The following is a 13,151-nucleotide window of genomic DNA, read 5'->3' on the forward strand; positions in this document are numbered from 1 at the left end:
CCAGCCTTATTTCTTTTTACATCTTGTCAGCTAATCCCTCGTTAATCTAATCCCTGTTATAGTTAATAATTTATATTCAACTTTCCCTGTCAAATTTCTGTCTCCTGATGGGACCCAGAGTGATATATTTGTAATAGTGAAAAATTAGAAAGTACCTAAATGCCCAAATACAGAGATTTGTTTAAAAATTTATAGTATATCCATACAGTAAAACACTATATAGCCACTGACAATCATATTGTTTGTGTATGTTTAATGTTGAAAGAAGTTCACGATATGTTCTTAAGTTAAAAAGCCAGAGGCTGGGTGCAGTGGCTCACGCCTGTAATCCCTGCACTTTGGGACGATGAAGCGGGCAGATCACTTGAGCCCAGGAGTTCGAGACCAGACTGGGCAACATGGCGAAACCCTGTCTCTACTAAAAAAACAAAAATTATCTGGGTGTGGTTGTGCACGCCTGTAGTCCCAGCTACTCAGAGGTGGATGGATCACTTGAGCCTGGAAGGCAGAGGTTACGGTGAGCCAAGATGGCGCCACTGCACTCCATCCCGGTTAACAGCACAGAGTGAGATCCTGTCTCAAAAAAAAAAAAAAGGCAGGATACAAAACAAAGTATAGTAAAACAGTTTTTGGTTTAAAAATGAAAATGTATTACTTTGAAACTTTTTGCAAATTTCAAGAGCAAAGTGAGTTTTTGAAAATTTAAAGAAAAACGTAAGTTAAACTCAAGTTACTCAAGATCCTTTCTTTAAAATTCAATATGTATTTTTTTAAACGAGACTGTCTCAGTCATCTGTAAAAACTTCTTCCTCTACTTTTGGTGCTTTGAGAACACTGTGAAGTTGAGTGAAATGACTCTTGTTCACCACACGACATACCACACGAAGGTAACGTTATACCCCAAGCAGCTTCATTTGCCTACAGGGTTTTTGAAATGACTGTTTCACATAAAGGCATATCTACAAAAGCAGAGATCACAAAGGTCTTACTTGAGGTCGCATTAACATTTACTTATATTTTTTCCAAGTCTTTTAATGGAATTAAACCATTAAACTTAGCTCTTTAATTCATCTGGAATTTATTTAAACTAATAGTCTGAAGTAAGAACCCCTTTGTGACATTGTTTGACACTCTGTACTTTTTTTAAACTATAAAAATGACCTGTAGTCTTTAGGGATCATTCGAAAGGACCATTTTATAGTAAAATCACTTTATAATGAGGTCCTCTTGGTCTTCAATAACAACCTCTTGGATGGCCTCCAAGATAAATTCATACTCAACCAAGTACTCCTATAGGATGACTGATGTTATAGTAAAATTCTAAATGCATCTGATGAATAATCTATACATATAGGTCTGAGGGTCAAGTGTCAATGTGGATTAAAAGATAAAACCATTTAAAAAGAGGAAAGGAGATTCCTCCACAGTTTCCATTAGGAAAAGAGTCAGTAAACTCTTAAAATTACTTTATCTAATAGAGACAGAGATTATGAATGAAAAACACACTAATTACACTCTTTATTCCCAAACTTGACTCATTATCTGATTTAGCAACCTGAAGATCATCTAACGCACAAGAGAAATAGAGCTAAGAGTTCTGCTCCACTTTAATAATTTTTGTAATCTTAGCAATTATCTCCACATCTTTAAGTGCTGCAATAAATTTTCATTTTGCAATCCAAAGACAAGGAAGATTCAGATAATCAAGATGCTGTGGAGGTAATAATGATCACATTCATATAACCTGGGCTTCCCCAAGTCCTGAAGTCCTGAGGCATTTCTTTTATTTATTTATTTATTTTTGTTTTTTGAGACAGTTTCACTCTTGTCACCCAGGCTGGACTGTAATGGTATGATCTCAGCTCATTGCAGCCAACACTTCCTGGGTTCAAGCAATTCTCCTGCCTCAGCCTCCCGAGTAGCTGGAACTACAGGCGTGTGCCACCACACCCAGCTAATTTTTGTATTTTTAGTAGAGACAAGGTTTTACCATGTTGACCAGGATGGTCTTGATTTCTTGACCTCATGATCTGCCCACCTGAGCCTCCCAAAGTGCTGGGATTACAGGTGTGAGTCACCATGCCCAGCTAATTTTTGTATTTTTAGTAGACACGAGGTTTTGCCATGTTGGCCAGGCCTGTCTCAAACTCCTGACCTCAGGTGATCCACCCGCCTGGGCCTCCAAAAGTGTTTGGATTACAGATGTGAGCCACCACACCCAGCCAACATGTAGTTTCTTACCAAGGAAACTACCATCATGTCATAACTGGTAAAATCTCTCCTACTTTTTCCCATAACCCAAGTCATTATGATATCACAAGAGGGCAACTGTAACATACCACACGCTATTAGTCGTTCTTCTGTTTTACGATGATTTGAATTTTGAAAAATGGATGGATCATTATTGTAGGTAGAATAATATCCCCCATGTCTAAGATATCTATATCCTAATCCCAGAAACCTATGAATATGATTCCCTTACATGTCCTTGAAAAACAGCTCACTAGCAAAGAGGAATATGGTATTTCAAAACACAAAGGCAAGAGCAGTGGAGCAAAACATGTGTGCTGCTACTCCTGCCAAAGCCCACCCATGCCCCACAGGCCAGCAGGCTTTCCAAGGGTAAAGCTCTGTTCTGAAGATTATAACAAACGCTTTGAGGAGCATCCTCTCGCACTGACCCACAGCAACCTCTGAAAGGAGCACCTTCTCCAGGACAAGGAGACTTTTCCCGACTGAAAACAGCTTTTCTTGTCAAAACACAACAATACCAGAAAATGCATTAGCTGTAAGTGTTAGCTATAAGGCACTCCATTTAGGAGCTGTGAATCCTGAAGAGTGAATGGCTGTGCTGCACGTAAAGCTGTGTTGCTTTTCATTTTCTCACTTTCCTTCAAATATGGTAACGGGTGAAGGACATAAAACTGAAGATGTAAGAGGGCCACAGTGTTTCACTGACTAGATAATTTCATCGTGAAAGGGATTCAAAAGAGAATGAGATTTCTGCTTCTGCCCAAGATGGACTGACAGGCACCAGACTTCCTCCTGGCCAGAAACAACTGGAAAAACAAAAGAAAACTGGGTAAATATGCAAAACAATGGTTTTAAGACATGGACACCAGGAAATGAAGGGCAGTGATCCCTGAGAGATGGGTAACTCTTAGAGGTGAGCTCTAAGACTGCCCTGGATTACTGCCTCACAAGAGTTCCTGAGCCATAGTGTGGGGATGGGCGAACCCAGCTGGAGCCCGGCACTTTCTTCAAGTTAAGAAAAGTCCAAAGAAGCCATAGTGGTTAGAGTATGCAGGGCACAGTACCAGAGAGACGAGGACTGCAGACCTGTAGATCTGTAGATCTGCACAGGGGCCACTTTGAGTCTTGAGCTGAGTGTCATTCAGAAATTTGTGAGTTTGGCAAGGTTGCACGATCCAAGATCAATATACAAAGATCAACTCTATTTTGACATATAAGCAACAATAGAAATTGACATTTTAAAAATGCTACTTAGAATAAAAGATATTAAATACTTAGGGATAAATATGATAAAAGATATGCAAGACATGTATAGCAAAAACCAAAAAGCGTTGCTGAGATAATTTGAGAATCAATAGCATTAAAATACCCATTCTCCCCTAATTGACCTAAAAATTCAGTGTAATCCCAATCAAATGTCCAGGAAGCTTTCTTTTGTAAAATTAAAAACAGATTCTAAAATTCACATGGAAATGCAAAAGACCTAGAATAGCCAATAAAATTGTGAAAATAAAGTTGAGTGACCTGTATTATCTTACTTAATGACTCATCATAAAGGTAAAATAATCAATAGAGTGTGGCATTGGCATAAAGATAAACAAATAGACCAACAGAAAAGAACAGAGGTTACAACAGAAACAGGCCCATAAGTGTGGCGGCTCACGCCTGTAATTCTAGTACTTTGGAAGACTGAGGCAAGCAGATTACCTGAGGTCAAGAGTTAGAGACCAGCCTGCCCAACATAGCAAAACCCCATCTCTATTAAAATTCAAAAAATTAAACAGGCGTGGTAGCAGGCACCTGTAATCTCAGCTACCGGGGTGCTGAGGCAGGAGAATCACTTGAACCCGGGAGGTGGAGGTTGGAGTAAGCCAAGATCTCGAGATCGCACCACTGCATTCCAGCCTGGGTGACAAGAGCAAAACTCTGCCTCAAAAAAAAAAAAAAAAAAAAGAAAGAAATAGGTCCGTACATGTATAGTCAATTGATTTTACCCAAATGTAGAGAAATTCAGTAGAGAAAGAATATTTTTGTAAATGGTATTAGACCAAATAGATATCTCTTTTAAAAAACTGAATTTCTATCCATACTTCACTATATAAAAGATTAAGTCAAGGTAGTTCATAAACCTCATATAAAACCTAAAACCATACAATTTCTAGGAAAAAAACAAAGCAGTGAATCTTATGGTTTCAAGTTAGTCATAATTTCTCTCCCTCTCTTTCGTGTTTTGTTTTTTTGTTTGTTTTGTTTTGATGGAGTCTTGCTCTTGCCCAGGCTGGAGTGCAGTGGTGTGATCGTGGCTCACTGTAACCTCTGCATCCCAGGTTCAAGCAATTCTCCTGCCTCAGCCCCCTAAGTAGCTGGGATTACAGGTGCCAGCCACCATAACTGGCTAATTTTTCTTTTGTATTTTTTGTAGAGATGGAGTTGGCCACCATGTTGGCCATGCTGGTCTTGAACTCCTGACCTCAGGTGATCCGCCCACCTTGGCCTCCCAAAGTGTTGGGATTACGGACATGAACCACCACGCCCAGCCAGGTTAGTCATAATTAGATATAACCAAACCACAAACCATATAAGAAAATAATTGATTAATTGCACTTCATCAAATTAAGAACTTCTGCTCTTTGAAAGATACTGTTAACAGAATGAAAAACATAAACTGCTGGGAGCAAATATTTGTAAAACATGTCTGACAGATGATATAAAAAATATTAAAAAGTTCTTCCAATTTAATAATAACGAACAAACTGCCCAACTGGAGATGGGTAAACAATTTGAACAGACATTTCACTAAAGAAAATATGCAGGTGGAAAATAAATATATGCAAAGATTCACTAGTTACGAGGGAAATGCATACCATTAAAATCACAGTGTAACTACACACTCATTTAAATGACTACAATAAAAAAATTGACCATACCATGTTTTGTAAAGATATGAAACAACTAGAAAACATACATCCTTCTAGTAGGAATGTAAAATGGTGCAACCACTTATGAAACTAGTTTTGCAGTTTCTTTAAAATTTACATATACACATCAAACAACTCAACAGCAAAAAAATAAATAATCTGACTAAAAGCTGGTCAAAGGATCTGAACAGATATTTCTCAAAAAAAGACAAATGGCCAATAAGTATATTAAAAAATGTTCACAATCCCAGCACTTTGGGAGGCCGAGGTGGACAGATCATGAGGTTAGGAGTTTGAGACCAGCCTGGCCAACACAGTGAAACCCTCTCTCTACTAAAAATGCAAAAATTAGCCAGGTGTGGTGGCACATGCCTGTAATTCCAGCTTGTAGGGAACATGAGGCAGGAGAATTGCTTGAACCTGGGAGGTGGAGGTTGCAGTGAGCTGAGATCACACCATTGCCCTTTAGCCTAGCAGCAGAGTGAGACTCCATCTCAAAAATAAATAAAAAATAAAAAATAAATGCTCAAGATCACTATTGGGGAAATGCAAATTATCATTATTCTTTCATTTTTAGTTTTTAGACGCAGGGTCTCATTCTATCTCCCAGGGTGGAGTGCAGTGGTACCATCATAGCTCACTGTAGCCTCAACCTCCTGGGCTCAAGCGATCCTCCTACTTCAGCCTCCCAAGTAGCTAGGATCAAAGGTGCATGTCACTGTGCTCAGCTAATTAAAAAAATTTTTTGGAGGCTGGTCTCACTATGTTCCCCAGACTGGTCTTGAATTCCTGGCCACAAGCAATCCTCCTCCCTCAGCCTCCTGAGTGCTGAGAGTCCTGGGCTCAGGAAATGCCAATTAAAACCACAAAGAGAGGTCAGGCATGTTGACTCATGCCTGTAATCCCAGCACTTTGGGAGGCTGAGGTGGGCAGATCATGAGGTGAGGAGTTTGAGACCAGCCTGGCCAACATGGAGAAACCATGTCTGTACTAAAAATACAAAAATTAGACAGGTGTGGTGGTACTCGCCTGTAATACCAGCTATTCAGGAGGCTGAGGCATGAGAATCACTTGAACCTGGGAGACAGAGGTTGCAGTGAGCCGGGATCATGCTACTGCACTCCAGCCTGGGCAACAGAGTCTCAGACAACAGGAACAACACAATGAGCTATCACATCACACCTGTCAGAATGGCTATAATAAAAAAATAAATAAATAATAACAAGTGTTGGCAAGAATGTGGAGAAAAGGGAATCCCTGAACATTGTTGGTGGGGATGTCATTTAGTGCAGCCATTATGGAAAACAGTACGGAGGTTTTTCAAAAAATTCAAAATGAGTCGGGCACGGTGGCTCGTGCATGTAATCCCAACACTCTGGGAGGATGAGGTGGGTGGATCACAAGGTCAGGAATTCACGACTAGCCTGACCAAGATGGTGAAACCCCATCTCTACTAAAAACACAAAAATTAGCTGAGTGGGGTGGCAGGCACCTATGATCCCAGTTACTCGGAAGGCTGAGGCTAGAAAAATCGCTTGAACCCAGGTGGCAGAGGTTGCGGTGAGCCGAGATTGTACCACTGTACTCCAGCCTGGGCGACAGAGTGAGACTCTGTTTCAAAAATAAATAAATAAACAAAAATAAAAAGATCCCAGCAATCCCACTGCTGGGATCTGCAGGCAAAGAAAGCCAGGCAAATACCACATGATCTCACTGACATGTGGAATCTGAAAAAGATGAATCCAGAGAAGCAGAGAGTAGAGGACACTACAAAGAGGCATGAAGAAAACTTTTGGGAGTAACGACAAAAGGTTCATTATTTTTATTGTAGTGATGGTTTCACAGGCATATACACATGTCAAAGCTTATCAAATCACATACTTCAAACACGTGCCATTTATGATCATGTCAACTATATCTCAACAAAGCTGATTTTAGATTTTTCTTCTCTTTCTTTTGCTTCTTTTCATTTTTTTTTTAGAGACGGGATTTTACTATGTTGCCTAGGCTCGTCTCAAACTGCTACACTCAAGCCATCTTCTTTGCCTTGGCCTCCCAAAAGTGCCAGGATTACAGGCGTGCACCACCAGGCCTGGCAATAAAGCTGATTTTAAAAAGCAGAATGAGAAAGAATAATGTATCTGTACATACTGACATTTTAAAAAAGTCTACAACACATGCTAAGTTTTAAAAAGGTGTAGGATTACATATAGATGGAGAGAGCTAAGTATCTCATGATCCCAGGTATGTAAAATGAGTATCTGTATATTGAATATATGTATGTGAATGTATACAAAACATCTAAGGAAATACGTATTAATCCATTTCCAATTTGAGATTGGAGAAACACTATGGAAGGCTTTCATCTTATACATCCCTTTACTGTTTAAACTTTGTATAACAATCATGCACTACTTCTGAAATTTTTAAAATAAAAGAAAGTTTTAAAAAAAAAAAAGTTAAAAAGCCACAGGGCAAAAGATGAAAGTTTGGGAGGCCAAAGTGACATACTTTATAACAACAAATAAAAGATGGGGTCTTATGTTTGGAGATGAATTCCCAGTTGCAAAGCTAAAGCAAAAGGCATAGGCATCAAATTCACTTGGACTTAGATTCTGATCTGCTCTCTCTGCTCCTGCCCAATGGAAAATCACCATTTCCATGGGCCACCGAGATGAGTGACAGCAACTGCCTATCCTTCCAGTATCCTGAGGCACACATCGAAAACTTTAAAGGACCAACAGTTTTCGCTCCGATTTTCAATGGGGATGAGGAACAATCAAGGTGCCAATAAAAAATCTGTCAAGGTTTCTGAGCCCACACTCTTCAGAGTATTTGGTACCTTGGATAATTTTCTGCTGCTGTTGTCGGATTTCATCAAAACCAAAGCCTCTGGTCTCCTCTGGCTCCTCAAAGAGCCAAGGGTTGGGTGCTCCTCGCTTAGCCTCTTCCCTCATCAGGCTGGACCTAAAGAACAATATTAAATGCATAATATATCTCAAAACATGTAGCTCAAATGCAAACGACTCCCACAAGTGCAGAGGTGGCCAGCCCTGAATGCTTTGAAAATTCAATTGAAACACAATTTATTGCATTCTCAGTTTATGCCAGGAACTGCATTCAGGGCTGAAAGAGATACAAGGATGAATAAGGCACAAGCTCGGTCCTCAGAATTACAGCCTCTTATGGAGATGATGGTAGAACATAATACTTGTACTAATGCTCCAAGAGACATTTAAGTTTATTATCCTAAAATATGTTGGTAATAAACGAGGTTCTTAAATTTCAAAAACACAAGGCCGAACAGTGGCCTTTTTATTAGGACAAAGTTTGTCTCAGAGGCTTTATGACCCCAAAGGTACAAATATTATTTCTCAAGCAGACACAATGTTGCAAGTACAGATTACAAGTTGTGACTACAGAGTACAATGTTGAAAAAAAATAAAGGCCATATAATTTCCCATTAAAGGATATTTGGAGCCAGGTATGGCGGGTCATGCCTGTAATCCCAGCACTTTGGGAGGCCCAGGCAGGAGGATCACCTGAAGTCAGGAGTTCCAGACCAGCCTGGCCAGTGTGATGATTAAACCGTGTTTCTAAAAACAATACAAAAAATTATCCGGACTTGGTGGTGGGCGTCTGTAATCCCAGCTACTCAGGAGGCTGAGGTAGGAGAATTGCTTGAACCTAGGAGGAGGAGGTTGCAGTGAGCCGAGATTGCGCCACTGCACTCCAGCCTGGGTACCAGAGCGAGACTCTGTCTCAAATAAAGAAAAGAAAAAGGACATTTGGTTGCTCACAGACAGAAACACATTCAGGGTTTCAAAACCAATTTTGTGACTAATGTAGCATTCATAACAGAATAAACACATTCTGATTTGTCAATCTTAATCTTTACTCCCTCTAATAATCCATGTGTCCCTTCTGCAGCAGACCAGTTGGTCTCACTGTCTAAGGAACAGGAAGCACAGGATTTCCGCCTCAGCCCCCATGTTTTTAGGATTCTCCTCCCCTCAAGTAGCTCCTCTCCTCTCCCTGCCTGTCCACATTCTGGCCAAGCTGAGAAGATCATCTTGTCCCGGATACCACCTTCTGACCACTTCAACGAAGAGATGAACTTTCACTTATAGCAGTCATCGAGTCATGAAAAATCACGGAGTAAATGATGGGTGGGACATCAGCAAGCTGGCTGATTAGAGGCACCCGGTGTTCACCCGCCCCACTTTCTTATGGAAAGACCAAGGCAGTGAATGAACAGCTAAGTTTGACTCCAGTGTGGGAAAGCACTGGACTGCAGTGGGGAAGTGGAGAGGCCCCTGTGGTGACTGAAAATCCAGGAGGGCAGCATGAAGGCCCCCAGCCTCTGTGGCCCCATCTCTTCCACGAGGATTGGGCAGGCCTGGACGCAGGAGGGCCTTCTCCCTATGAGGAAAAGGTAAGCAGAAGATTCCCACCAGCCCCCACTGCCACTGCAGACACCTACGATCCTTACTACAGGAGGATCCCGCCAAGTTCTGAGCCCAGTTTGGAGAGCGGCTGGGAACTGGTACAGTTGTACTGCCACAGATTAGGAGCACACCCCACTCCCTGCCCACCCCATGAGCCAAGTTACACATGATGCCACAGCATGGTGGCATCTCTGGACCCCAGCTCCCTCTGGAGTGTGCCTTCCTCCTGAGGCCAGCAGCCACTGCATCTTTCCAGCACTGGGACTCCATCTTCATGCCACCAAACCTACACAGGTGGCTAACTCTACACCCCAGGGCCCAGGAATGGCCATGACTCCTGCACTGAAGAGAAACCACCCTCTGCACTTCAGCCACAGAAACAGTCCCACCCAGGGCAAACCCACTCTTGAGCCAACCAAACTGCCGCATACCCTCCTGCAAGCAGAATGCCCTGAGCAACTGACAGGCTAGCAGAGTGACTACAGTCCTGTATCCAGGATCTGTGAACTAGTCAGTCAGTGTAGCCCCCTGCAGACAAGACCCTGGCCCACCTAAAGGCCTCACACCTCAATCAGGGCCTGAGAAACAACCCTGCAGGCTGCCCCGGGCAGACATACCCCCAGGCCAGTGAAGTAGTCATGTGTCCACATCTCAGGCCTGAGAAACAGCCCATGGGTCACCCCCAGCAGCAACTCCCCTAGGCCCGCCAAGCAGCCTTGTGTTCATATCCCAGGTCTGAGAAGCAACTCCTAAGGCCACTCCTGGCAGACATGCCCCCCCAGGTCCGTCAAGCAGCCTTTTGCCCACCTCTCATGCCTAAGAAACAGCCCTGTGGGCTGCCCGCAGCTGACATGACCCCAGCCCCAGGAGAGCTGAGCAACAGTGTGCCAATGTCCCAAACCTGAGAAACAGCCCAACAGGCCCCTCTGGCAGGTGGCATGCAAGACTGGCCAAGCAACCAAGCATCTGTGCCCTCAGCCAGAGTAAGGGCATCAACCCCAAACCCAGCAAGGGAGACCCCAAGTTGGACAACCCACCATGTGAACCCATGCATTGCCAACCTGATTAATAGCCCAGTGAGCACACCCCTGGCAAAGTCATGCCACCACCACCACAAAGCCTCTCAGCTGAGGCCACTGAGACACTCACAAATGTCACTGGCATGGATTATAGTTGAAGAAACTACACAAAAACTACACTACTATGCCCACCAAAGCCAATGCACCCCAATGAACCAACACCCCAAGATGCATTCACATGACTACTTCTGATGAGAGGTCTAAAGTGAATGTTCATCAAATCAAAAAATTCATTCTATTTGATACACAGAAATCAACACAGGGATATATCAAACATGAAAAAGCAAGGAAACATGACACCTCCAAAGATATACAATAATTCCTGTGTAATAGATCTCAATCATAGAGAAATATACAAAGTGACAGAAAAAGAATTCAAAATCGTACTCTTAAGAAAAAACAGTGAGATACAAGATAATGCTAGACAACTGGATGAAATCAGGAACATAATTCATGAATCGAACAAGAAATTCAACAAGAAGATACATGCCATTAAAAAAAGAAAAACAAAACAGATATCCTAGAGCTGAAGAATTCAATGAGTAAATAAATAGAACAAGCTAGAGCTTTACCAAAAGACTAGACCAAGCAGTAGAATTTTATTTTATTTTTCTGGAGACAGGGTCTCACTCTGTCACTCAGGCTGGAGTGCAGTGGCATTATCTCAGCTCACTGCAACCTCCACCTCCTGGGTTCAAGTGATTCTCCCACCTCAGCCCTCCTGAGTAGCTGGGGCTACAGGGGTATGCCACCATACCCAGCTAATTTATATATCTTTTAGTAGAGATGGGGTTTCACCATGTTAGTCAGGTTGGTATCAAACTCCTGGCCTCCAGTGATCCACCCTCCTTGGCCTCCCAAAGTGCTGGGATTACAGGCATGAGTCACCATGCCTGAGCAAATTTTTGAACTTGAATACAGATCTTTTGAAGTAACACAGAAAGATGTAAAATAAAACGGAATGAAGAAAGCCTACAGAATTCATGGGACACCATTAAGTGAACAAATATTCACACTGTGGGTGTTCCAGAAAGAGAAGGGGAGAGGTACAGAAAACATCGAATGAAACAGTAGTTGAAAACTTCCCAAGTCTTCTTGGGAGCAAAATGGATATCCAGATCCAGGAATTTGAATTAAAAAAAAAAAATAGATTCCATTCAAACAGGACCTCTCTCAGGCACATAAGAGTCAAATTGTCAAAAGACAAAGACAAAGAAAGAATTCTAAAAACAGCAAGAGAAGGGCCGGGCGCGGTGGCTCATGGCTGTAATCTCAGCACTTTGGGAGGCTGAGGTGGGTAGATCACAAGGTCAGAAGATCAAAATCATCCTGGCCAACATGGAAAACCTGTCTCTACTAAAATAGAAAAAATTAGCCAGGCGTGGTGGCAGGTGCCTGTAGTCCCAGCTACTCAGGAGGCTGAGGGAGGGGAATCACTTGAAGCTGGGAGGCAGAGGTTGCAGTGAGCCGAGATCGCGCCACTACACTCCAGCCTGGTGACAGAGCAAGACTCCGAAATAAAGAAAGGAAAGAAAGCAAGGAAGGAAGTCAAGGAAGGGAAAAGAAGAAGGGAAGGGGAGGGGAGGGAAGGGGAGGGGAGGGGAGAGAAGGGAAGGGAGGAAAGCAGGAAGGAAGGAAATGAAAGTGGTAATATGGGCACAAAGTAACGAATCTCAAACCAGACATACATAGAAAAGATTCCCCAGGGTTATCTGATTTCCAAGGCTGAACTAGCTAACTCCACTTCCCTCTGGTTTGGTGTTTGTAGTTTGCTGCTGCCTCAAACCTATGAAAAAATCCAGCAATGGATATACCTTCACTCAGAAAAGCAGGTAAGATCATGAGATCACAGGTATCCCTGGATGTACAACACCTAATTCTCTTTTCATTCAGTTTTATGTTCAATTTAACATTTGGGGTGGTGTCTATTATTACTGTTCTAGGTATTAGGAAAGTATGAAAAAATGAAAACATAATTCTTGCTTTCAAGGAGTTTATAATCAAATTGAAACAAGAAACTAACCAACATGAAACACGCTAATTAAAATAAGAGAGCATCTAGCTCTGCATCCCTGGACTATTCCAAAAATCTCTTCAACTCTGGTTTTCTCATTCATAGAACAAGCAAGCTAAGTGGGTCAATGGTTTTCAACCTTCTTTCTGGCCCAACACTTGAGAAATGATACCCTGTTAATAGTGACATTGGGGAGTAAGGTGGGAAAGATGCACCTTGGTGGGGGAAAGCAGATAATCTTTTGAATCCTGCAAAAGATGATTTCCAATTGTTGCAAATTGTGAATTAGATTTTTTCAGTCTCTGCTCAAATGTTGTCTCCTCAGAGAGGTTTCCCTGCCTCCTACATCCAAAACAGCATCTGTCTCTGTCACTCCTTCATGCCACTCCTCCTCACCTTGCTTAAGTTTTCTTCACAGCAATGAACTCACCAGCCATTA

At 42.2% G+C, this 13,151-nt stretch overlaps 1 protein-coding gene across 3 annotated transcripts in view; it reads right to left on the minus strand.

Annotated features, from left to right (window-relative positions):
* The window catches only part of STX8 (syntaxin 8), a 309,930-nt gene that overhangs the window by 243,950 nt on the left and 52,829 nt on the right, over positions 1-13,151 (minus strand). For all 3 annotated transcript variants that reach the window (XM_074388170.1, XM_010339853.3, XM_010339852.2), the window contains exon 6: positions 8,014-8,138. In XM_074388170.1, coding sequence (XP_074244271.1) covers positions 8,014-8,138 — 125 coding nt within the window. The remainder of the gene's footprint in view (positions 1-8,013; positions 8,139-13,151) is intronic.

Source organism: Saimiri boliviensis, chromosome 17 (genome assembly GCF_048565385.1).
Source record: "Saimiri boliviensis isolate mSaiBol1 chromosome 17, mSaiBol1.pri, whole genome shotgun sequence".
NCBI classification, from domain to species: domain Eukaryota; kingdom Metazoa; phylum Chordata; class Mammalia; order Primates; family Cebidae; genus Saimiri; species Saimiri boliviensis.